The sequence below is a fragment of the Mesocricetus auratus genome, unplaced genomic scaffold (assembly GCF_017639785.1).
Source record: "Mesocricetus auratus isolate SY011 unplaced genomic scaffold, BCM_Maur_2.0 Super-Scaffold_15014, whole genome shotgun sequence".
Classification (NCBI taxonomy): domain Eukaryota; kingdom Metazoa; phylum Chordata; class Mammalia; order Rodentia; family Cricetidae; genus Mesocricetus; species Mesocricetus auratus.
Window position 1 is genome coordinate 32,530,850 of NW_024429186.1, and position 25,941 is coordinate 32,556,790.

Genomic DNA, 25,941 nt, shown 5'->3' on the forward strand with positions numbered 1-25,941 from the left:
AGTTGGGAATAATTTTGAAAGAGGAAACCTAGTTTTGGCCTAAAAGTCTTTGTGGATTTACTTTTTATGCCACCTATGAACACATGGAAGCAACTGACCCCACCTAGAAACAGTCCCTCCGTCCATTTCCAGCAGTCTTCGCTCGAATTTTATTCTTGCTTGTGTGTTTACAGAAAACAGCACAGAAATTATGCTTGGAAAACCTAAAAGTTATGACAGTTCGGTGTTTCAAACACCTCAACATCCAGTTTCTTCCTTCTCACGCTATGTACATTATTTACACGCCAGGGCTAGAGTCTGAAATCTCAGGCTGGAAGAAGACAAGAACTTGGGAGAGGGAGAGTTCTATGAACGGAATGAAGCAGAAACCAACTGTCAAAAGAGATTTAAAATCACAACTCACTGTCTCAGGCCTTTCTTGTGAAGCAGTCTCTGCAAAGGTGGGTGGGTGCCTAACTTCACAGGGTGAAGGGGGCCTTGTGGTTGGCCTGGGAATCCAGGAGCAGAGGCCTCCATAGGCTGTGGGCACCTGTTACCAATATAGAGACGGGGGAGGGGCATCTGCAGAGAGGACATCAGTATGGACAGCTCCACTTACCCTCAGTCCAACATGGCTCCTTCTCTATGGGCATGCTTCTGGCCAAACGGCTAGCAGGAAGCCATGAGTGCCTGCGGCTCAGTGTAGGGTTTTTCACTGGCCACCTGCCTTGTTTTCCTATGGATTTTCCCCTGAACCTGCCTTGTCACATATCCGTGATACATACGCATAGCCCAGGCTTGCTTTAGGTTTGACCTTTTAGGAATGCCTAGGTCAGGGTGAGGCCAAGTCTTTGGCTTCCAAGCTGTACCGTGTTTCTCCAAAGCAGGCACATGTGAACCAATAGGCTACAAGAGGGGTTCTCAACCTGTGGGTCGCGCCCCCCCCCAGGGATCACATATGAGACATATTCTGCATGTCAGATATTTACATTACAATTCATAACAGTAGCAAAATTACAGTTAGGAAGTAGCAACGAAATAGTTTTATGATTGGGGGTCACCACAGCATGAGGAACTGTATTAAAGGGTTGTAGCATTAGGAAGGCTGAGAACCACTGGGTTACAAGACTCTCTAGCAGAAGGAAGCCTTACACAGCAGATCAAAGTCACAGGCAGAAGAGTCAGAATGCTTCAGAAACACAGGCCCTGGGGCGCAAGAGCTCTGGGTAAGGGTTTGAGCCACAGCGTTGGGGAGAAGTGCCCCCTCTCGCAGGATGCAGGGTCTATGCATTGGTGCTTATCGGTGTTGCCCACCTCCGTGGAGGAACCTATAGGGCAGGCTGGTTATGAGCAAGCGCCTGAGGATGGTCCGCAGCATGGCATGAGACAGGGTGGGGGAGGACCCCAGTCTGAGACTTGCCCGTTTAGTCTTGAATCTGGTCATCAGGGCAGAATATGCAGAGGTTACACACGGACCAGTAGAGCAATATATTCACACAGCCGGACCTAAGGTCCAGGCCTGCTAAAAGGAATCGATGGAGCGGGAGGGGACCTGAGTTCCGGGGTGCTCAGGACCAAGTCACAGCTGTGCCAGGCTGTGGGCGCACAGCAACAGGCTTTAGGCATGGGCTGGTGGAGTCCACGAGGCTGCGAGGGAAAACTAGGGAGCAGACAGCAAGGGGTAGGCTGGGACAACCAGAGTCACCAAGGGTGGCAAGACGGCTCCAGAGGCAGGCTGTTAGGACGAGGAAGAGAGCGATACAGGAGGAGACTGTGTCAGCATGGTCCAACGCGATGGCCAGCACTGGCCCGTGCCTAGAGTTGATGGGGTAATAGAGAGCCTGTGGTGTAGGAAAGACAGACAGAGGCCAGCCCTGGCCTTGCCTCGGAGAGAATTCCCTGCACCACAGGCCCGAGAGGAGCAGAGTTCCGGGGCTCCAGAGCCAGCTCCTCTTGAGTTAGGCCATGTCCTCCAGCTGGGGCGGACTGAGCTGCTCTGCGGGCCTGTCTTCGTCCATGGCTTCCTCCTCTTCCGGCTTCTCAGCGTTCCTGGCCAGGCTGTCCGGCCCCGACACAGTCCCCAGAACCTTGGTGCTGTGCTCCTGAGCTTTGGCTCGGAGGGCGGCAATGCTGTTTTCCCTCAGTTCCTCCTGGGAGATGGCTGCCTGGGCATCCGGGCCCCGTTCCTCCTGCTCCATCTTGTCGAGCTTGGGCAGGCTCTGCCGTTCCACCTCGGGCTTCCTTCCCGACTCAGCTGCCGCCTCCAGCGACTTTTTGTGCATCCCTAAAAAGAATTGTTGGTATTCGGGTTTAGAAAAGCGCCTGGGAAAGCCATCTTGAACTGAAAACGGCAAAGATAGAGAGAGGCCAGAATTAAGGAGGAGCAGAAAGCCTTTCTTCACACACCACAGTCAAGTCCCACAGCTGGACCGGGGTCGGGGGCGATGGGGTGGCAGGTAGGGCTAGAATTTCAGGCCACCGGCTGGGGACCAGCCCTTCGGGAGAGTTCTCTACACCAAATCCTTGGGCTTGAGCAACCGTCCCTGCAGGGCATCTCCCTTCCCCCTTTGTCAAAGGACTCCAGGACCCCAAGATGAGCCGATGCCCGGATGACAGATGATGGCAGATGGCAGATGGGAAGGGTTGGGGCAAAGAAGTTCTTGGGCAAAACAAGAGAAGCGGCCAAGGGGACATAGGAAGTACCCTTACCACACAGAGGGAGCTTATCATTCACTGTAAGGGGACATATATATTCACCATAAGGGGACATATATATTCACTATAAGGGGACATATATATTCACTATAAGGGGACATATATATTCACTATAAGGGGGCATAGGAAGTACCCTTAACACAAAGGGGGCTGTATCATTCACTGTAAGCCCATTTTCAGTCAGGGAGAAAGGAATACAAAGTCACATCCTCCTCACGGAACAAAGCCAGGGACTCCAGAGTGGGAGTCTCGACACCCTAGGTGGGTGCAAAGGAAGAGCTGCCATTGGGTCACTGTGGCCCGGGCTCCCTACCCAGCACTCTGCTCCCTCCCCCAGGGAGCCCGCATGGGCTCTTACCCAGTAGCCACGGGGCACAGGAGTCCATGATGCCGTCCTTGGCCGACTTGAGAATGGACTCAGGCAGGGGGATGGAGTGCCGCACCATGGCCCCGTAGAGCCCGTACTCGGCCATGACGCTGCTCCTGCCCCAGCACTTCTCTCGCTTCCTCCACTTGGCTCTGCGGTTCTGGAACCACACCTGGCAGTGCAGAGAAATGGTCAGAGCCGTGCTCTGAGAAGCTCGAGGCCCGTACCCTGTCTGCCTCAGAGGGGGTTCTTAACCCAGTTCCTCTAACCCATGGAGTCCCCGAGGTATCTGATTCAGGGAGGGTGGCATCAAGACGAGACAGGTCTTTTTGTTGTTTTAGATCAAAGTCATTCTGGGGAGATAGGCTAAGGACACTTCTGGTCAAGGCTCGGCAGGTGGGCAGCATCTAGTATGGTCCTCCGTTTGCAGCCAGGATGCCCACCCAAGTGCGGAGGGTCTTGCAGACGTTCACACCTTCAGTGTACTGGTGTGTCCTGCCTCCTGACATTGCAACAGGCCGTTATTATCTATGAAGCTCTGGCTTGAGTACCACACAATCAAATTTAATAAAATATAAAAGCCAGAGAGGTGGTGGTGATACACTCCTTTAATCCCAGCACTCAGGAGGCAGAGACAGGAAGATCTGTGAGTTCAAGGCCAGCCTAGTCTACAGAATGAGTTCCAGAACAGCCAAGGCTACACAGAAAAACCCTGTCTCAATGCCCCCCCAAAGCCTAAACCCTATCATGATGATTTTTTTTTTTTTTGGTTTTTCGAGACAGGGTTTCTCTGTGGCTTTGGAGGCTGTCCTGGAACTCGCTCTGTAGACCAGGCTGGCCTCAAACTCACAGAGATCCGCCTGCCTCTGCCTCCCGAGTGCTGGGATTAAAGGCGTGCGCCACCAACGCCCGGCCATGATTTTTATTCTTAGATTTATTCATTTATTATGTATACAGTGTTCTGCCTGCATGTATGTCTGCAGCCCAGAAGAGGGCACCAGATCTCATTATAGATGATTGTGAGCCACCATGTGGTTGCTGGGAATTGAACTCAGGACCTCTGGAAGAGCAGCCAATGCTCTTAACCTCTGAGTCTCTCTCTCCAGCCCACCTTATCCTGTTTTAATTAAGTTTATAATTTCGTGTTGAATCACATTCATAGCTGTCCAACCCACAGGCCATCCCTGTAACAGACCCTCTGGTTTGCAAAAGGACAAATTCCAGGGACTAGAGAGATAGTTCAGTGATTAGGAACATTAGCTGTTCTTCCAGAGGACCCAAGTTTGATTCCCAGAACCCATATGTGTTCACAACCTTCCATAACTCCAGTTCCAGTAGTCTGACACCCTCTTCTGGCTTTGAGGGTACCAGGCACACAAGAAGTTCACGGAGATACACACAGGCAAGATACCCATACACATTAAATGAAATAAGAATTTTTTTGTTGTTGTTTTTTGAGACAGGATTTCTCTGTATTGTTTTGGAGGCTGTCCTAGAACTCACTCTGTAGACCAGGCTGGCTTCAAACTCACAGTGATCCTCCTGCCTCTGCCTCCAGAGTGCTGGGATTAAAGGCATGTGCCACCACTGCCCAGCAAGAATTTTTTTTTGAGGCATGGTTTCTGTGTATATCAGTTCTGGCAGATTATTTCTTTTTTTTGTTTTTTTGAGACAGAGTTCTTCTGTGGCTTTGGAGGCTGTCCTGGAACTAGCTCTTGTAAGACTGGTCTGGAACTCACAGAAATCCACCTGCCTCTGTCTCCCAAGTGCTGGGATTAAAGGCGTGTGCCACCACCACCCAGCTATTTTTATTTTTATTTATTTATTTATTTTGGTTTTTAGGAGACAGGGTTTCTCTGTATTGTTTTTGAGGCTGTCGGTCCAGCCCGGCCTCGAACTCACAGAGATCCACCTGCCTCTGCCTCCCGAGTGCTGGGTATTTTTATTTTTTTAAAGAACAAATTCCCTGGCCCTGTTATCTGCCAGAGTCCAGGAAGAGAACAAGAGTGTGAGTCTGTGGAGCTCAGAAGAGTGGGTACACTTGAGATATCACCATCCAGGGGTCTGGGGGTCTAGCAACAGGTTGCAGACTTCTTGAATACTGATCCTGCCATGTTTCCCTGACCACTGCCAACTGAGTCACCATAGCCTCTCACACGATTTGCTGCCCTCCGTTTCAGGCCTAACTTTGAATGGAATTTTGGAAAGATGGGCGACATTCTTGGGTCAGGTAAGGAATGTGACATTCTCTAGAGCACTAGGGAAGAGAAGAGTAGGGACCTAGCAGAGGGTTTGGTAGGCGACATCCTAGAGACGGAATATTTGGCTGAATAGGAATGACACTGGGGTCCCTGGGGGCGTCTGCAGCTGCAGCCTCCATCATCATCATCATCATCATCATCACCATCATCTGTAGCTCTGGGAATGGAACTCAGGGCTTGCCCCTTGCTAGGTAAGCACTCTGTCACCGAGCTATGTCCCCAACCCCACAGCAGCTTCCAGGAGGAAATTCAATCACCCAGCTCTATTGAGGGGCTCAGGGTGTGTCCCTCTCTCCCAAGCAGCCTTCCTGATGCCAGCTGCTGAGAGAACCCAGACTTATCCATCCTCAATGCTCTCTCGGGGAAACTGGGGGGGGGGCTGGAGGGCCCCGGGTACTTCTGGTCCCATCTTGACCCAGGATAAGAAACTAGGAACAGAAAAGCAGTTTCCTGGGCGCCTTCCATCCGCTCGCCTCTGGCGCCCCCGCCCTCCCCTGCGGGCCCCTCCCCCGCCCTGGGCGGCCAAGGTATCAGCTTTTGATGAAAAATTGCTCCTGCTCTATTCTTCAGGAGGCGGCAAAAGAAGAGTCACCCCCAGGGGCAGCCCTAGGCTGATTGAAAAATAAGTTAATTTCAGTTTGAATCGATGGGCCTCAGGCACTGAAATATCACGGGAAATTAAAGCGGCTTCTCTCCTGGGAGCCGCAGCATTGACCCGCACTAATTAATGCTGGGGAGGCAGTGATCGCCTCACCGTGAGCTGCTCCCCCTCCCCGGGGGACCCCAAACACTTCTCATTTAACTAATTAGACGAGGAAAATTGGGTGTTAATTTGTTTAGGATTCCCCCCCCACTTCTCCCCCGGCAGCTCCCTCTCCGGCCCCCGCCCGGTGCGGGGGCGCAGAAATGAATGCGGGGCTCGCCGGCAGATGGCTGCCCCGGTCACTCTGCAATCTTCTCCGACTTGATTGCTTGATTAGGTCGTTAGCACATTAAAAAAAAAAATTGCTTGCCGTCTGGCGCTGGCGTGATGAGTGGGACGCGCGGCAGCGCCTGGGTAATTTATCTTTTTATACGGCAAAGAATTTGATTTCAATCTGCAGATATATGGGTCGCCTTTGACACCTGTTTAACTTCGAACGGCTGACAGCTTAACCCTTTGCTGCCTGGGCAGCCGGGAGCCAAGGCTCGGATACGGGCTCAGCAGGAGGGCTCACTGGCGCTTCTCGCCATTGCCGCCAGGTGGCGCAGTAAGCGCTTATCATTCTTTAACAGTATAGTCTAGAGTAGAGCCGGCCGTACCCAGCAGGGGGCGCTCCTGACGCTATTTATTAAGTAAGGTGTGCCAGTAGGAAGCACATTCCCAGTTGGGAAAGACCTCATCTTTTACAGTACCTTTAAGTTAACCCATATGGCCATGTTTAGGGACCTCTTTGCAAATAACTAGGAGCCTTTAAAAACAGGAAAGGGCTTTAATCTCAGCACTGGGGAGAAAGAGGCAGGTGGAGCTCTGTGAGTTTGAGGCCAGCCTGGTCTACAGAGTGAGTTCTAGGCCAGCCATGGCTACACAGTGAGACTCTCTCAAAAACAAACAAATAAATAAAGGAAATAAAATCAAAATGGAAACATCACAGCCTCAGAAGCTCCCCATCCTAGCAGTGACCAAAAACTTTAGAAAGCCATTGCTGGATCCTTCTTGGGTGGTGGCACTTTTGACACACCCCCACCTATTAGAATCTGTAGTTTCTGCTTAGATCCGGGGAGCAAAGACACAAGAGCTCCTCCTGGTGCCCCACCACTTTGGGAAACTCAGGGGGAAAGAGCTCATAGAAAGAGATGTCCACTGGGGCTGGAGAGATGGCTCAGAATTTAAGAGCACTGGCTGCTCTTCCAGAGGTCCTGAGTTCAATTCCCAGCAACCACATGGTGGCTCACAACCTTCTATAATGAGATCTGGTGCCCTCTTCCAGAACACTATATGCATAATAAATAAATAAATCTTTTTGTTTTTTGTTTTTTGTTTTTCGAGACAAGGTTTCTCTGTATTGTTTTGGACTCTGTCCTGGAACTCACTCGGGAGACCAGGCTGGTCTCGAACTCACAGAGATCCGCCTGCCTCTGCCTCCCGAGTGCTGGGATTAAAGGCGTGTGCCACCACCGCCCGGCTAATAAATAAATCTTTAAAAAAAAAAAAAGTGATGGCCACTAGATGGCCGTCCTCTGTGCATCAGCGTTATAAGCCATCTGCTGGTCCTGCCTGGTCTCACTCTGTGTGTAGGTCCTCCGCACGGCTGCCTGCCTGTCTGCTGTATCTGGGTGTGAGGTCTGTCTGGGACTCGTCTTGTTCTGTCTCCCATCTATTCACGTCCCCATCTACAAAGTACCTACTTGTCCCAAACTTCCTTCTCCCAACAGAGGCAGAATCTAACCTGAGTATAAGTGACTTCCCATGTCCTCAGCTCCTCATACAAGACAGTGCAGAATAGCCAGGGACAGATTCCACCCACCAAAATTACGCATAATCAGGAGACGGCCAGTCCAGCAGGAGCGCAGTGCTTTGGAAGCCATCGAGGTCAGGTGAAGCCAGAGGATATCTGGGATCTTAGAGGTTATGTGTAGCCTGGATTGGAGAGATGGCTGCTCCTTCGGAGGACCTGAGTTCAGGTCCCAGCACCCACATTAGACAACTCACACCCTCCCATCACTCTAGCTGCAGGAGATCCACTGCTCTTTTATGGCCTAACCAGGCTCCGGCACACACAGAATTGAAGACAAATCTTTGAAGAAAATATATGTAGCCAGTCACGGAGGCACAGATCTGTGATCCCAGCACTTGGGAGAGAGAGGCATATGGATAAGAAGTTCAAGGCCAGCCTCAACTACACAGGAAATTTAAAGCCAGTAGGTCAAATGAGACCTTGTCGGAAAAACCGAGAAGGAAGGAAGGATACATGACCACGTGTTCATGCCACCCTGCCCCTGGAGCCGCATAATTGTACCCACCAGCCTCAGCTTCTGCAGCCAGACACACTCACACCCACACTAAGAGACACTCGTGAACCGCACAAGGTCTAGTCTGCTTTTGCCACAAGTGAGTTTTGTTGCTAAACATCATTAAAGGCCTTTCTCTTTTCAGCACAGTTTGGACTGAGGAATTCTGGAGAGGGCATTGTGAACTGTGCAGATAACAAAACATTCCTGGCCGCCCTGCATAGAAGGTGTATCCCCTGGGTGGTCCAGGAAGTGCTGGAGGTGGGGCGGGGTGGGGCTGTCAGGTGGGAACAATATTTTAGGACCTAGAGGGGGGGTGCAGGCTTGCGGATCCATCCTGAGCTCATGAACAGATCCCTCTTTCCTGTTTCTCCTCTAGCAAATGAATCACTACAGTGGAGATCAGCTTTTGCCCAGGACACTCTCCCAGGGGAACATGCTGCCAGCTGGTGGCTTGAACCCGGACCCTTAATTATGAGTTCCTGGAATGCCTGACTCTCTGTGAAGACCAGATGTGGCTCCAATTTATGGAGGAAACCTGGACAGCCAAAACAATTTTGTTTTAGGGCAGCTGGCATCAAAATGATAACTGCCTTGGAGGGAAGCAGATAAAGGATTAGTCAGGCATTTTCATAGCTCCCTGTCTCTTGTCTTGATGGAAGCAACCAGCGTGTATGGAGTAGAGCTTGAAAGCCACTACACTTGTAATGAGCAAAAACCTCACTACACTAGGGCCGGAGAGATGGCTCAGAGGTTAAGAGCTCTGCCTGTTCTTCCAGGAGACCCAGGTTCCATTCCCAGCACCCACATGGCAGTTCCTAACTGTCTGTGTCTTCAGATCTAGAACTCTCTTCTGGACTCTTTGGGCACCAGGCCCACATGAGGTGCACAGCTATACATGGAGGCAAAAACTCACCCACATAGATTCAATTAACTTAAATCCCTAAAAAGTCACTAGGCTTGATCTCAGCCAAAAGCAGTCAGAACTGAAAGGTGCTGTGTGATCTTAGGTTTTCTTTTTCTTTCTTTCTTTTTTGTTCTTTAAAGATTCATGGGCTGGAGAGATGGCTCAGTGGTTAAGAGCACTGCCTGTTCTTCCAGAGGTCCTGAGTTCAATTCCCAGCAACCACATGGTGGCCCACAACCACCTTGAATGAGATCTGGTACCCTGGTAAAAACATAAAATATTTTAAAAAAGAGATTCATTTACTTATTATGTATACAGTGTTCTGTCTGCATGTATGCCTGCACACCAGAAGAGGGCACCAGATCTCATTACAGATGGTTGTGAGCCACAGTGTGGTTTCTGAGAATTGTACTCATGACCTCAGGAAGAACAGCCAGTGCTCTTAACCTCTGAGCCGTCTCTCCAGCAACTCTCTTAGGTTTTTCAAACAAAAAAAATGCAATTGACCTTCTGTGTCCATGTCAGTGGGCTCAACAACTGTGAACAAATCTGTTTGAAAAAACATGTACCGGTGTGTGTGTGTGCGCGCACGCGCGCGCGAGCGCGCGCGTGCATTAGCAAGCACTCATGTACACACGTGGAGGTGGAGAGGTTGGTGTCAGTTGCCTTCCTTGATTGTTCTCCACCTTCTTTTTTTTTTTTTTTTTTTTTTTTTTTTGGTTTTTACGAGTTTACAGGGTTTCTCTGTATTGTTTTGGAGGCTGTAGGTCCAGCCCGGCCTCGAAGTCACAGAGATCCACCTGCCTCTGCCTCCCAGGTGCTGGGATTAAAGGCATGCGCCACCAACACCCAGCTCCACCTTCTTTTTTGAGGCAGGCTCTGTCACGGAACCTGGGGCTCACTGATTGGCTAGCCAGGCTGGCCAGAGACCTCTATACAACTCTGTCTCCACCTCGCAAATCTAGGATCACAGTGCATGCCCCACGCCAGGCTTTTCTCACGGTAGTGGGGATCAGAACTCAGACTTGCTTGAACAACAACCATTTACCTACTGAGCCATCACCCCGGTCCTAGAGATGCTTTGGGTGTGTGTGCTGTCTTTCCCCAAACTACATAGTGTAGCAACTATTTATATAGAATTTACATCCATTAAATATTATAATTAGCAGATAATTTAAAGCATACATGAGGATGTACATACTTCAAGACAGGGTTTCTCTGTATTGTTTTGGAGGCTGTCCTGGAACTCACTCTGTAGACCAGGCTTGCCTCGAACTCACAGAGATCCACCTGCCTCTGCCTCCCGAGTGCTGGGATTAAAGGCGTGCGACACCAGCACCCAGCCAATGTACAAATCCTATGCTTTCTTTTCTGCCATGGTAATAATAGAAGCCACTAACATACCAGGCTGGGGCTTTGCCATTGCACTACATCACCACCTCTGACACCTTATACAAGGGACTTGAGTGTTCCTGAGGAGAAAGGCTAGAACTAACCCCCCTGGACAACGAACGAACGAAGGACACGCATTTCAGGGTTATTTGAAGATTAAATGAAATATGTGAAAATGCCTAAGTTCAGTGCTTGCATACAGAAGGTGCTCAATAATTGCCAGCTATTATTACTTCAAAGGAGACACATAAAACCAATGGGAGACTGCCTAAAGGGCAGGTTAATCAATACCGTTACCTGTCCCTCTGACCTCCTACACTCTACCTTTAGCAAAGCTGGACTTACAGATGACAGTGAGTGCGACTGAAGGCAGAAAAGGGAGGACTCACTAATCCAGGCTATAATCTCCCTGCCATGTCGGGATGGAGCCGGGCCTTGCACGTGTTCCGTCATCAAGCCACATTCCAAGCCTGAGGCTTTCCTTTCTTTTTTAGTGTGTGTGCGTGTGCGTGTGTGCACGCACACACGATTGCTTGTCTGCATGTGTACCATGTACATGCTAGTACCCATAGAGGCCAGCAGATATCGGATTCCCTGGACCTGGAGTTACAGGAGGTTGAGAGCCGTCTGACGTGGGTGTTGGAACTGAACCTAGACCTTCCTGCCAAAACGAAGGCTCCTTGCTGCTGAGCCATCTCCAGGCTGGGCTTTCATGCTTTAACACAGACAGCCTCCAGTTTCCCTGGTGGCATCTGAAGATCCAGACAGATGGCGCTGAAACTCTACGTTTCCAATCCAGTCCAGGCTCAAACGGCAGCAAACCTGCAGAGCCTGGCCTGCCCAGAGCTGGTTCAGATGAGCCTACATCTCAATGTGTCTACATTGGCGATTGCTGCTCTGTCTGTGGCTGCCGCTGAGGTCACGCACATGCACAGCCTCCCTTCCTGCTTCTCAAATGCCCTATGTTGCCACCTACTGGCAAGCTTGTGGGGGAAATTAAGTAAAGTAGCCTGTGAGAAATGCCTGCCATGGAGCAAGAACGAGGAGGAACCAGCCTGACAAGTGATGGATTCTGTGAACCTTAGTGCTATGTGACAACGCCTCTTTCCAGCCCCAGTTTTAGGGTCCCAGAAAGGGGGTCCTTCTGCCTCCTACCCTGCAGAGTTCATAACAGCCCCCGCTTCTATTTGACTCTGTTCTGAGAAGCTCCAAGAATCGCTGGGGTTTCCCGATGTTCTACTATCTAAAAAACATAGCCCCTCTATTGTGGAAATCTGGTCCCGGTGAGGACCAGAGTCCCGCCTTACAGAGTGCCTGGCAAAAGTCCCAAAGTGACCCAAATGGCCACCAAGTTTGGAGTCCCCAGCAAAGCACTGGGATGCTTTGGGGCTTTGGGAAAGAGCCTGGACTTCTAAGTATATATCCCCTCAGAGGAGATGCCCTGAAGCTGTCAGCATTCAGGTGGCCCTAGCCAGCTGTCAGCAGCTGGTGGAGTTGTCTCTCCAGCTAGCACAGGGCACCTGTGACACCCAGGTGAATAGCCCACATGACACTCTGCTGCAAGCATCCCAGCCAGGCAGCTCCAGCAGGTCAGGTCTCCCTCCCACTTTGTAAGTGACAGTAGCTGTAGCTATAACTGACTCCTCTTGTTCCCGCCCCCCTCACATCGGCCCCGCCCTGCAGACCCGCCCTAGTATCCCCACAGGACAACATGCCATGGGGCTCCTTCCAGGATCACCCCTCTGAAGGTGACATTTTGCAGGATACATGCTCTTCGAATATCTGTCACTCTGTTACCCAGATTTTGCCTTCTGTTTGTTTTGTTTTATAAGATTCTGGTAGCTCAGGTTGACCTTGAACTTCCCAGGCAGCTGAGGGTAACCTTGAACCCCTGGTCCTTCTGTCTCTGCGTACCAAATGCTCCCTTTACCGGCATGAGCACCACACTCTGCAAGTTTGCTTTTCTTTGAGACAAGTTTTTGCTATATAGCCCAGGTTGGCTCCAAACAATCCTGCTTTGTTTTCCCTTTCTTTTCTTTCTTTTTTTTTTTTCAAGACAAGGCTTTCTCTGTGTAACAGTCCTGGCTGTCCTGGAACTTGCTCTGTAGACTAGTTTGACCTTGAACCCATAGAGAGTCCCCTGCCTCTGCCTCCCTAGTTCTGGGATCAAAGGTGTGTGCCGCCACCGCCCAGCTCTGCTTTGTTTTTTTAATTTAAGGTTTGGTGTGTGTGTGTGTGTGTGTGTGTGTACCTGTGAGTGTCTGCATGTGTATATGCAGTATGTTCCTCAAGGTCAGAAGATGCCAAAAGAGGAGGTTGGACCCCCTGAAACTAAAGTAAGTGGCGGACATGAGCCACCGTGTGGGCTCTGGGAACTGAACCCGAGTCCTCTGGAAGAGCAGCCAGTGCTGAGTCATCTCTCCGGCTCCCTGGTTAATTTTCACTGCTGTTGCTTGAGAACAGTCTCACATTATCCCTGGGTGACCTCAAACTCACAATGTAGCTGAGAATGACCTTGAACATCTGACCAGCCTGCCTCTCCCTAGCCAGTCACAAACCTCCAGGTCTGGTTAACGTGGTGCTCACAGCTGAACCTGGGCCTGTGCAAATTAGGCAAGCGGTCTGCCAACTGAGCGGCATTTCCCACCCAAGGCTCTAAACTCTCGTCTCCTGGCCTCAGCCTCCCAAGTGCCTGCCTTGTAGCCGTGAACCACCACACCCAGGTGTCTCTCTTCCAGGCTTGCTGTGTGCCTTTGTGTCTGGCATTATGGCTGTCACATTCACCCAGCCTCTTCTCTGATTGGGAGCTGGTGAACTTGGGATCATTGCTAACGTGATCTAACATTCCACAGCATAGTGTGTTGTATGTGTGTGTGTGTGTGTGCTTGTGCGTGCACGAGAGTGTGCCCACAGATGCGTGTATGCATGTTGTAGGGCGGTCATTTGTTTTGAGATAGGGTCTCAGGTAGCCCAGACTTAAACTCCTTTATTTTATTTGTTCGTTTGTTAATTTATTTATTTTGAGACAGGGTTTCTTTGTGCAGCCCTGGCTGTCCTGGAACTCACTCTGTAGACCAGGCTGGCCTTGAACTCACAGCTGGTGTTAAAGGCATGTGTCACAAAGCCCTTTTCCTTTCTTTCTCTCTTCTTTTCTTTTCTTTGAAACATAGCCTCAGTATATAGCTGTGGCTGATCTGAAACTCCCTATATAGCCCAGGCTGGCCTGGAACTCCCAGAGACCCACCTGCCTCTCTCTGAGTCCTGGAGTTAAGGTGTGTGGTTTTTTTGGCTTTTTGAGATATGGCATGTAGCCATGGATGGCCTCTAACTCATGGTAGCCATCTTACCTTGCAGAAATTTTCCTGCCTCAGTCTCCCCGGTGCACGTAACACTTCTGACACCATATTTCAGCAGACTTCTTCCATCCCATCCAGTTTAAGGCTCCAAGATGAAGCTTGTCATGGTGTTTGATGCCCACTAGGGGGCAGCGCTGCACACATTTCTGGGACTCTGCAAGCAGCATCTGTCTACCATGACAAGTTCCTTCTTCGTCACCCCCCTCTGTCACTGCTTCCACTTCTGTTAACCCACTTACAGCCCTGTCCTAAGCCTGAGACTCACAGAAGCAACGAATTGGACAAAGGTTCTACTCCAGACCAGTTAAATCTGGATGGATGGTGCCACAGGTTATTCTAAAAAGTTGTATGCGAATGCACAAGGAAATGGAAACATGACTTGGCAGTTAAGAGCACTTGTTCTATTTTTAATGTCTTTAAAAAAGATTTATTTATTATATACAGCACCATATCTCATGATATGGTTGTGAGCCACCGTGTGGTTGCTGGGAATTGAACTCAGGTCCTCTGGAAGAGTAGCCAGTGCTCTTAACCACTGAGCCATCTCTTCAGCCCCTGTTGTTGTTATAGAAGACTTGAGTTCCATTCCCAGTATGCACTTGGTGGCTCATAACCATCTGTAACTCCAGTTCCAGGGGACCCAAGCCCCCCTCTATGACCTATGAGGTCACCAGGCATGCACACACAGGCCTACATGACGGCAAAGCATTTATATACATAAAATAAACACCAATGAGCACAGCAAGCCAGGGTCCTACAACCCTTTCCCACCAGGACAGCTACCTTGAACTTCTGGAGTGGAGCTTTGTGGATGGGATGGACACTCTCACTGTGTCTCCAAGGCTGGCCTTAACCATGGAATCTAGGTTATAGTGGGACTCTAGTCCTCCTGGCTTAGCCTCCCAAATGCTGGGATCACATGGGCCACCATGCCTGTTATAAAGCGGTCTCCAGTCAAGAGTATGTCAGAAGTCTTGGGTAGTAACTGGGTACAGAGATCCACCCCAGCACTCAGGAGTGAGGCAAGAGGATTTCAAATTCCAGCCCAGCTTGGGCTACATAGCAAGAATAGGTCTAAAAATTAAAAAAAAATTAAACAAAAAATTAAAAGTCAAGGTGGAACACTCATCATTCCCCCACACAATAGGTTGCTAGGGGCAGTGTGGGGCTGTATCCATCCAGTTTGCACGTTTCCTCTTCTCCAAGAAGGGTTTCTTTTGTTGAGAACAATCTTTTGTTAAGAACAATAGCCGAGTAATCCATTAAGAAAATAAAGCCAGACCTGAGTGGCACTTGCCTATAACCCTAGCACTTAGGAGGCTGAGGCAGAAGGATTGCTGAGGCTGACTGCTTGCCAGTCTAGATCCAAATTCAGGGGAAGACCCTGTCTGGAGGACATTTGGAGCAATAGGGTGGGACACCCGACATCCCCTCTGGTCTCTGAACATAACTGAGGGCAGGCATTGCACGCCCACAGGCAACTATACCACAAGCCACGCGCAAACACCACACAAACTGAGAACAAAAATCAATTTTTGCCTGGCATTGGTGGTGCACACCTTTAATCCCAGCACTCGGGAGGCAGAGGCAGGTGGATCTCTGTGAGTTCGAGGCCAGCCTGGTCTACAAAGTGAGTTCCAGGATAGGCTCCAAAACAATACAGAAAAACCCTGTCTCGAAAACCCAAAAATAATCAAATTTTAAGGAAGAAAAAAGTTATATATTTTAGCCTGGCATTGGTGGTGCACGCCTTTAATCCCAGCACTCGGGAGGCAGAGGCAGGCGGATCTCTGTGAGTTCGAGGCCAGCCTGGTCTACAAAGTGAGTTCCAGGACAGCCTCCGAAGCTACAGAGAAACCCTGCCTCGAAAAACCAAAAAAAAAAAAAAGTTATATATTTTAAAAGAGAGCCAAGGGGGTTAAGAGTTGGCTCAGTGACTAAGAACACTGGCTGCTTTGCAGAGGACCTGGGTTTACTTCCCAGAACCCACATAGTGGCTCATAATTCCAGCTCCAGGGGATCCAGCACCCTCTTTTGGCCTCTGCAGACACTGTGCACACAGTTAAAAACATAGAAACTCACAGGAGCAGGGACATGTGACACTCACGGCAGGGCGCTTGCCAAACACGGGCACAGCCCTGGGTTCCATTCCTAGCGCCAAAACGAAAACCCAAACCCCAAAAGCTGTGTATACAGCCCTCTCTTCCAATCCTAGCAACATGTGACCTCAGAGAAAATAAGATTAGTCTGGAGCTCCATTTCCTATTCCCCAGGACCGACATCTTGAAGAGGCTTCCAGAACGTACATTCTAAATGTGACACATGAAGAGGACCATGAGGTCAAGTCTAAGTGGTGGCTTTAGAATCTTTTCTTTCCCCACGTGAACCTCATCCCTGCATTCCCAGACCAGAGCTACCCAGTGCGCCCTGGTCCACAGTCACTGCCGTTCGCCCTAACTTCACTTGTATAGATAGCGTCATTTCATCTCATGGGGTAGCAGTTCAACTGGGCTCTGAATCCTAGCCTCTTACCAATTTTTACCTTCCAGCCCCTCAGTTTCTTCATCCAGAAAATGGGTATGAAGGATGAAATGCCACAGACATGCGCGGTACTGAATACCTAGGGCATGGTGAGTATTTAGTGAAGGCCCCAGATCCAATCCCATCAGCAAGGTAAGAACTGGGGAAAATGTTATTCTTACAAATGAGTCACATGGGGCTCAGCCTGTGACTTGCTGGCAGTGGACAAAGATGGAAGCAGGTATGCCTAGGGTTGTCATTAGACTGGGCAGGAGACCTCAGCTTTACCACAAGTTTACTTGGCTTGGAGGAGCAAGGGCTAAACTTCCCAACTGTCTACTTAGGATTGCTAAACTCTGGTTGGCCCGCACTCCCATCACATCAATGGCCACTTAGAGCCTTGGGGGGGGGCAGGTGATCCCGAGAGAGCTGATCCTGATCCCTTAGCTCAGGGGTCGGGTGCTGGGCAAGAGGACGTGAGCTCTTCCCCACCCACCACCACAAAAACCAAACCCAAAACAACCATTGGTCCATTCTGCTTGTCAGCTCCCGGCTCTAAAGACTCTCTGTCTCTTACACACACACACACACACACACACAGCTGACCCTGTGTTGGAGCAGGCAAGGGAGCACTAAGCTGGTAGCTGCCCATCTCCAGATACATTAGCTGCACCCATCAGCATGCCCAGGCCCCTCTCCTGACCTCAGATCACCTTTGTTCTTCCAGATTTGGGTTCAGCATCTTCAAACCCAAGAAGCCCAAGGCAAGAGGGTGGGCTTTGAGACCCATGTTCCAGTCTTACACCCTCCACTTACTAGCTATTGTGCATAGGAAGCTGTCAACCTTCATTTCCCTAGCTCTAACGGAGGCTATTGGTCTACCCTGCGGCTTGTCACCGAGTTTAATGAGAACCGAGCCGATTCTGAGTGACCAGGGACACATGTCCCTCACTGCTCTGCTCTGTCCACATGCAGCCTGCTGCATCTGCACCAGGGCCAGGGTCTGTCCGCTCCAATCCAATGAGTACAGGAGGCTCTGGGGAGATGCCCGGCTGTGAACCCACCGAGTCTGGCCTGGAATCCGTGTCACCAGCCCTATTTCACCTTGCTTTGCCTACACATACCCTCGGCACTCTGGAATACCTGGAATTGTTACCAAGACCTTCCCCAGGTCACTTAGTTAGATTGCTGGGGGGCAATAAACTCCTGCAGGGGCGGCACTTAGCTGTGGAGTGCCCAGGAGATTGGCAAGACCGGCCTCAACTCTCCTGTATCCACCCAATAGTCAGCGTCAGAGTCCCAGAGCAATGCTCTCTGCTTCCCACCCCTCCCTGTGATGGCTGTGGTGACTCCCAACCCCTCCCTATAGGCAACCCCCAGGTAACTTAATGAAGCTAACCTTGGGCCTGTTGGGAGCATTGGCAGTGCAGTTACAGGGAGGTTCCGGCTTCCAGCAACCCTGCCGACCGTGCCACAGCCAATCAGAGAGTAGACAGCGTACTAGCCAGACAGAGGCTCTTCTTACTAATGAGCTGTGTAAACGTGGGCCTGTCAGCAATGGCCTCAAAGCTGCTTGTGAAAGCCAACTTGATGCTAATGAAGGTCAGAAGGAGATGACTAGACAAACCAGGCCTTGGCTTACAGAGCACACCCCCCCATGCCCATGTGTGCACTCACAAACAATTCAGAGTCAACACCCAAGTCACCCCCTCTGGAACGCAGCCCCAGGTCTCCATAGATAAACATAAGCTGCTTATGGATAATTGAGCTTATTGTTAGTGTCAATGTCTAAAGCCTTGAGATGAAATTCTGAATTGACTTCTAGTGAAAGGAAATCTCTTTTGGGAAAACAGCTTCTGGCCTCATTTCCAGTCTTTGGTTCTCTCGTCTGACCAACCCGTAACCTCTGCTTCCTTCTTTAGAAGGCCTGGGATGCTCTCCTCCACCAAACACCTGGTGACAGAAAGAACCTCCAGTGGAGACAGAGAGGAGGAAGATGCTGGGCCTGCAGAAGTCAGGACCTGACCTCCCCTCAACACCCACCCCCACCAGTTCTCTCTCCCTCTCCCCTTCCCCCCCTCTCCCTCCCTCTCCCTGTCCCTGTCCCTGTCCCTGTCCCTGTCCCTGTCCCTGTCCCTCTCCCTCTCCCTCTCTCTCTCTCTCTCTCTCTCTCGTTTTTGTTTTTCGAGATGGAGTTTCTCGGTAGCTTTGGAGCCTGTTTTGGAACTCTATGGACCTGGCTGGCCCTGAACTCACAGAGATCTGCCGGCCTCTGCTGGGATTAAAGGCCAACACTGGCTGCCCCCAGTTCTGTAGCAGCAGGAATCCCCCTCCAGGCCTTCCTGGGGCAGCTTTCATTTAAGGTTAAAATCTGCCTGGAATCGGCTCTTCTGGAAATACTCCACCCTTCCCACTCAATTCTCTGCCTCATGATGTTCCTGTATCCTGGGAAGATGTGGCTGGGAGCCCCCCCCCCATTCCTACCACAGGACCCAGGAGAGGAGGAGGGGCTTGGTGAGTTCCACTAGAGGGCATGTGTCCCCAGCCATATTCTGGGCCAGTCCAGGAAGAAGCATTGAGCAGGAGCTGTGGGCAGGGACCGCAGCTGCCTGGTCACGAGGGGCGCGCAGAGCTGCGGCCGGATGCAAGGTGCCGTGACCAGGGATGGGAAGAGAAGAGCAAAGCTTCTTCATGGGGAGGAGAGAGGAGCAGCAGACCAGGGTAGCCGCAAAAGCCGGCTTCCCTTCTCAGCCACCCGCGGCCACCTGGTCCTACCTCTGGCCTTAAAACAGTCACGTGCTATGACAGACTCGCTCAGGATGCCCCGCCCCCGTCAACTCTATCTCTTATTTCCAGGCCTTCTCACGGCCCTTGCAACCTACTCTCAGGAAGCCTACCATCTGCACTTTGATTCGGGTTTTGCAGTGGCTGGGAATAGAACCCGAGACCTCACTCACGCTAGGAAAAGTACGCCCCCACGTAGCTATATCCTCAGCACAGGAAGTCTGCTACTCACAAGAGCAGACAGGACATATCTACCAAGTTTCTTGTCCACCTATACATGGTAGGTATTCAGCGAATGCCTGTCAGTTTAATCAACTTAAATAAACTCTTTTTACTGAGGACAGGGTCATTGGCGAAAGACTCTGCCCCCAGGGAAGGGCAGATGTGGTTAGAGGAGGGCTGCTGCCCCTGGGGATAGAGATGACTCCAGGTGTCTGGAGGGGCTGGCAGCTGTTACCTGTATCCTGTCTTCTGGCAGCTCCGTTTTCATGGCCAGCATCTCCCGGGCGTAGACATCAGGGTAGTGGGCTTCATTGAATGCCTTCTCCAGCTCCTCTAGTTGGTAGGAGGTAAAGATTGTCCTAAGGGAGCAAGATCGGAACTCAGAACCCTGGAAACTTGGAGGAGCCCACCTTGGAGAAGGCAGGATATCTCTCTCCTGTGCCTTGGTCACAACTGATACCTCTCTCTCTCTCTCTCTTTCCCTCTCCCTCCCCCCTCTCCTCCTTCTCTCCCTCCCTCTCCATCTCTCCCTCCTTCCCTCCCCCTCCCCTTCTCTCTCTCTCCCTCTCTCTCTTTCCCTCTCCCTCCCTGTCTCTCCCTCTCTCCCTCCTTCCCTCCCCCTCCTCCTTTTCTCTCTCTCTCTCTCTCTCTCTCTCTCTCTCTCTCTCTCTCTCTCTCTCTCTCTCACACACACACACACACACACACCATGAACACACATTCACACATGTTGACCCTCTAGCCTCTATCCGAGGTAGAGGTGTCACATTATCCTGGTGGTGGGCATTACTTTAGTTTCAGTGACATCTCACTCAGAATCTTTCCAGAAACACTGCTGTGGGGTGAAGTGTGTTAAGAAGAAAATTCTATAAGACCGAAAGTCAGTCTTCCTCCCTGACAAGCCAAAGGAGGTCTCATCGAATACATAAAAGCCTTGGCTCACAGGACCTGCCTGCATCCAGAGCTCCTCCCACTAGGCAAATGTAAAGATTCCCTTTCAGTGTTTGTCCAGTGAGAATGGAGTCACACGCCCTCTGACCCCCATCCCTCCATCCTCCGCACCTGCCCTTTGTACCACCCAGACCCACCATGCAGATTCAGTTTCTCACATGAAAATGCAAGGATGTACTGATCCCCTCTCCTACCCCCAGAATGATTCCCACTGACTCATTTAAAGAGATGATAAACCTTTAATCCCAGCACTCAGGAGACAGAGGCAGGAGGCTATCTGTGAGTTCAAGGCCAGCCTGGTCTACATAGTAAGTTTCAGGACAGCCTATGTAGAGAGACGCTGTCTTAAAAAAAAAAAAAAACCCAAAACCAAACAAACCCAACAACGACAAGCTGACAAAAGCTGCATTCTCTCCCCCATAACAAGCCTCCAATGTTAAGGGGTTCCTAATCCCCCTTCTAGAGCAAACTAGGAACCACTCACTTATAGATGCAAACTCTCTCCATGGATTTTACATCACTGCATTTACCTGTCCCTTATCTTACACCCTCATCAACAAAACAGGTTCAGTTTCTACAAACAGAACTTGTAAAAAGTGGCATGTCCCTTCTTGAGCCTCTGAGATTTGGACCCTGAGGCCAGTACAGGTTTCTTTGTAGAGTATCTCCCCGCTGTGCGCCCCCTCCCCAGAGCATAGAAAAAGTGCACACATAGTCCCCATTTCTTGAGTTAATATGGACCTCAATATCCCCAGGGATATTACAAAGAGTGTATGAGCGAGGAAGGTTGTGTTCTTTATAGAAAATGACTAGTTTGCTTTTAAATTATTTTGTCTATTCTCTTGATGGCAATATGTGGGATTCTTACATACATGAAAAGTTAATTCATAGGCTGGGTGTGGTAGTGATGCCTTTATCCTGGTGCAGAGGCAGAAACAGGCCGATTTCTGTGAATTAGAGGCCAGTCTGGTGTACACCAGGCTAGCCAGGACTACACAGTGAGACCCTATCTCAAAACAAAACAAAAAGAAAGAAAAAGGTTCATTCTTAGGGGTTTTGAAAATCTGCCGCTCTCTATTTCTGTCTGTTTATTTGCTGGAGATCCCTTGAACAGATCATCAAAATAAAATCAATCAAAATATGCAAGTCCCCTTTAAAACTAGGAAAACTTAGGAACACAACTGGTGTGGCCTGGCCAAAGCCCAAAGGGAGCTGATTTCGAGCATTTAGAGTGATGAAGGGCCTTTCTGCACTTGGGAGAGTCTCGTCCAAGAAACAAAATTCAGGTGTGGTGGGAACTGCTCTGTGCTACTAGTGCTGGAGAATTGGGTAGGAGGAACAGAGCAAGTTCAAGGCCATCTTGATCAACATAGTTCAGGTCAGTCAGGACCACATTGCAGGAAGAAAGACACAAACTAAAACTAAGAAGGAAAACAGACAGAAGGAGGGAAGAAAGAAAGAGAGAGAAGCAAACTAAATTCCCCCACCTCCCCCATTCCTACCTCCGAGCTGGTCTTCCTATTGATGACTACATACTCTTCAGGAGGGTCCCTTCCCCCACCCAGTGGCCCCAAACTCTGCTCCTAGCTGAGGCAGAGTCCAGGATCTCTTGCAAGAGGATCTGCAGTTTTCCCAAGAACAAAATTCTGGAGCCGGGTCTGTGGCTCGACCCTGCCCTGCACCCCTATCTACGCTCCCTCCCCCTCCTGGACCCTGCCCTGCAAACCCCCCCCCCCGTCTACCCCCTCCCCCGCCTACCCTCAAGTCCTGCTGAAACTGATTTGTTTCCTGAAGCCCATCTCTCATCACAGGATTCCAGGGGCTCTTCTTCAAAATCCTCATGTGACCGAAGCTCGGGCACACGTATTTTGTTTTCCATAGACCCCCCTCCCCCGTATCTGTAGCCATTCTTCTTTCCAATTGTCTGCTACCCTCAAGAACCAGAAATAGACAGAAGCCCAGGGTAACTAGTTGGCTGACATCAGTGAGCTGTCCTACCCAACTCCCAATCCACCAAAACCCAAAATGTTTCTCTTTCAGAACGGGTGGAAATGAGGGGTTTGGGTACACTTAGAGCTAAGGCAGCCTTACTCGGTCCCACGTGGACAGCGAAGTAAGCGGTCCTTCCCAGCATTTCCAGAGCTCCCAGAGCTTGGGGAGTGCTTTTTCCAGGGAGCTCCATGCCACCCCCAGGACAGGGATAGAGTCCTCCCACTGCATTGACCATGTCCCAGGAGGACACAGATGCACAGGTAATGCTTTAATTAATATTTGTTGGATGATTAAAAAAAAGATCAGTGACTGGACTAATAAAAAAATTCACGTTTAAAATAAACTGGGCTGGCCAGATGGCTCAACATTAAGGCAAAGGCATGTGCCTTAGAGACCTGAGTAGGTTCCCTGGAACCCACAAAAGGAAGAGAGAAACAACTCTATAAAGTTGTTTTCAGACCACCAGGTATGCTTCCGTGGCTCACGTGAATTCCCTCACCCCCCCATCACACGCACACGTACCACTAACAAACATAAATTAAAAAAAGAATAAAACGAACTGAACTAAAGCCAGCAGCTGCCTGCAGGTAATGAAGTGAGGTCCCCCACCCCTTCGAGAGACCCAAGCTGAAGTGCGCTTTCCCTTAAAGGGTCAGGAAAGAGAGTCAGTAATGACCCTTGCGGGTGGGGGGAGGCTAGGGAAATTCAGGACGAAGAGAAGCCCGGGGTGGGGGCGGGGAGAGACACGATGCACAGACTCAGAGATGAGACCACAAGCCAGAGAGCCGCTGTCCCCGTGGCTTCCCCACTTGGGTTAGGACAGAGAAAAGTGAAGAAACTGGCCTTCTCGGGGCGCAGGGGCAGCAGCTGGGACCAGCACTCCCAGAAACTCAGGTTTCTTGACCCTCACCTCCCTTTGCTTTAAAAAATCCTCCTAAGATTTCCGCTAGGAATGAATTGGTGTTGACAAGAGAGTCTGACCCCCCCACCCCACCCCTGGCCAGGACGAAGGGCGCATACTTCTTAAGACAGACCCATTGAATTTTAACGTTGGACATGCAACGTCTATTTAAAGACATTTTCACATTAAAATATGTGTATGTGTCTGGTTATTAGTATGTGTACATGGTGCCCCAGGAGGCCAGAAGAATGCATGGGTCCCCTGGAGCTGACCAACTCTCCTCAGTCAGTACACCAATGCAGGCCGCCCAACTCGGGTCTCCGCAGGTGGAACCAGACAGCCCACTGTCTTCCCCATCTTCCAGACTAGGAAATTGAGGCTCACGGAAGGTAGCGACCGACTCAGTAGCACAAACGAGCAGAGGCCGAAAGCAAAGGTCCAGCTGTCACTGGAGTTGGGAGGGGGGGGCGATAGCAACAGAAAACTGGAGAGTTGACAAGGCACGGGCAGTGTATGAGGAACGGGGCCCCCAGGGCCGAGGTTGCACGGATCTGACTCCCGCGGGAGGTGGGATCTATCTGCTCTCCACTGGGTCTGTGACTCTGGGCCCCGGTTTGTGCAGCTCAGGTCTGGCCCCAGTTGCTCTTTCCTTTCCCCAGCACAAGGAGAAACCCGAAATGGTGCGGCTGCTCCGGCTGACACTCAGTCACCCTCACCGGGTGCCAGGGCCTCGGGGGCAGGCTCCAGCAAACCACGCAGGTGTCTTTGCCCCGCTGCAGCCGGGGGCCCTCACATCTGCGATCCGCAGAGAACAAAATCTGGGTGACCCGACCCGGGAGAAGGAAGCTGGGGATGGGAACAGGAAAGAACTGTGAGGCCCTTACCTGTGTCGCCGCTTCTTGCGTTTCTTGGTCTGGTTTAAAGTCGATTTGGACAATTTTCGGTCACTGGAGGAGACGTCTTCGGAATCTGAAAAGCGGGCGGAGAGGCAGGAGGCGGAATGGGGAGTGAGCTCCGCAGAGCGGCAGAAAACGGTGAGGACCCCACCTTCTGCAGCCTGGGCGAGCTGAGCGGGCCTGTGGTCTCCACCAAGCCCTCCCGGGCCTGGGCGACCGTCCCCGTCCCTAAGCCCAGGCTGGCCCTCCCCGGGTCTGCTTCTGAAACCCGAGCTTTTGAACAAATTTCGTTGCAAGAAAGGCCAAGGCCCAGGCGCGCGGGCAGGCAGGGACGAGGGAGAATGAGGCAGAATGAGGTTTCAGGGACCCGGGTTAGTATGCTCTCAGCCCTGAGCTCTGCCCTGCGGCAAAGCCAAGTCCAAGTCCCAGGTCGAAAAGTTGACCTGAGGAACGGAGACTTGTTGGTGGAGAGCTGGGGCTCTGGGAAGGTCTGGGGACTGCGGGTTCGCTGTCTTTTTCGTGGCGCCCACAAAACGTTTTTCTGTTCGAGTGCGGAGAGCCTGCGATGAATCACTTTTCATTGTCCTTCTATATTTAATACATAGTGAACAATGGCACGAAAAATCTGGGAAATTACTGCGAGCCGGTGAGCTAGAACACACCGCCAGCAAAGTGGCCCTGGAAGGGCGGGCGAAAGGGAACTCATCCAGGGTCCCTGATCCAGAGAAAAATCGGGATCCGATACAGGGTGACGCTCAGGTTGGATCTGATGGATAGATGCCCTTTAGATGCCGTGGTGGCTTTATTTTCCCAGTTCGTAGGGGGAGGAAATCGGACCTCAGCTGAGCGAAACAGGGGTTTGGGAAGGAGAAGAGGGGAGGAAAAGGAGACAACTTTGGACACTGGGGCAAGAGCCAGGGCCGGCCCCTCTTTCCTGTCCCGCTAGCGCTCGGAGCAGCATCAGGCTTCAGGAGCGCAGGTCCTGCCCAAGGCCCGGGACATGGTGAGCAGCAGAGCTGGAACCCTCCAGTTAGCTCCCTGGGAGATGATGCGACAAGGACTCAGCCACCCCGAGCCCTGCATCCAGTGGGGCCCCAACCCAGAGATGCGATCGGGCAGGGCCAGGTACTAACCCACAAGAACTGAGCAGGGGGTCGGACAAGCTGAACCTGAAAACCCTCTGAAAACCCTGGGCTGAGGTTCCTAGGCCTGCACGAACTTTTCCTCCCGAGGGAGATCGCGGTTCGCAGGCGAGAGCCGACGGCTCCAGGCTGCGGCTCTCCAAGAAGTGTGTGGCAGGCGAGCAGCCTCGCCCTCACCTACCCGAGCTGGCCGTCTGGCTGGTGTCCAGCGGCCCCGACGCTCTGCCTAGTGGTTGCAAGTGGACGCTCTGCGGATCGGACAGCACTTCCAGGAAGGTGGGCTGCGCGTAGAAGCCGGGAAGCCCCCCGGGTCCCAGCAGCCCCATGCCGCCCACTCCTGCCGGGCTGAGCACCGAGCGCGCAGCCAGCAAGTGCCCGGGGGCCAGGCCGTCGAGGGCAGCCCGTGGGTGGGAGCTGGCAGGCTCCTTGTTCAAGCCTAGGATCTCCTGGATGCCGAACCCTGTGCACCTGGCCGGGGCGCCCCCCGAGGTACTCTTGGCCACTGCCTCGGATTTGGGCTTGCTCAGCGTTTCCCCCGCTTTTCCCGTCATCTCCCGGTTCTTTG

The 25,941-nt window shown here is 51.3% G+C and overlaps 1 protein-coding gene across 1 annotated transcript; it reads right to left on the reverse strand.

The window, feature by feature from the left end:
• Positions 1-1,003: 1,003 nt before the first annotated feature.
• On the reverse strand, positions 1,004-25,927 carry Vsx2 (visual system homeobox 2). Its single transcript, XM_013125484.2, has 5 exons — positions 25,558-25,927; positions 24,223-24,307; positions 19,730-19,853; positions 3,053-3,233; positions 1,004-2,320 (listed from the first exon to the last, which is right to left on the reverse strand). Exons 1-5 carry the CDS (start codon positions 25,925-25,927, stop codon positions 1,938-1,940), a joined length of 1,143 nt encoding a protein of 380 aa, XP_012980938.1. The 3' UTR covers positions 1,004-1,937.
• Between the last annotated feature and the right edge of the window lie 14 nt (positions 25,928-25,941).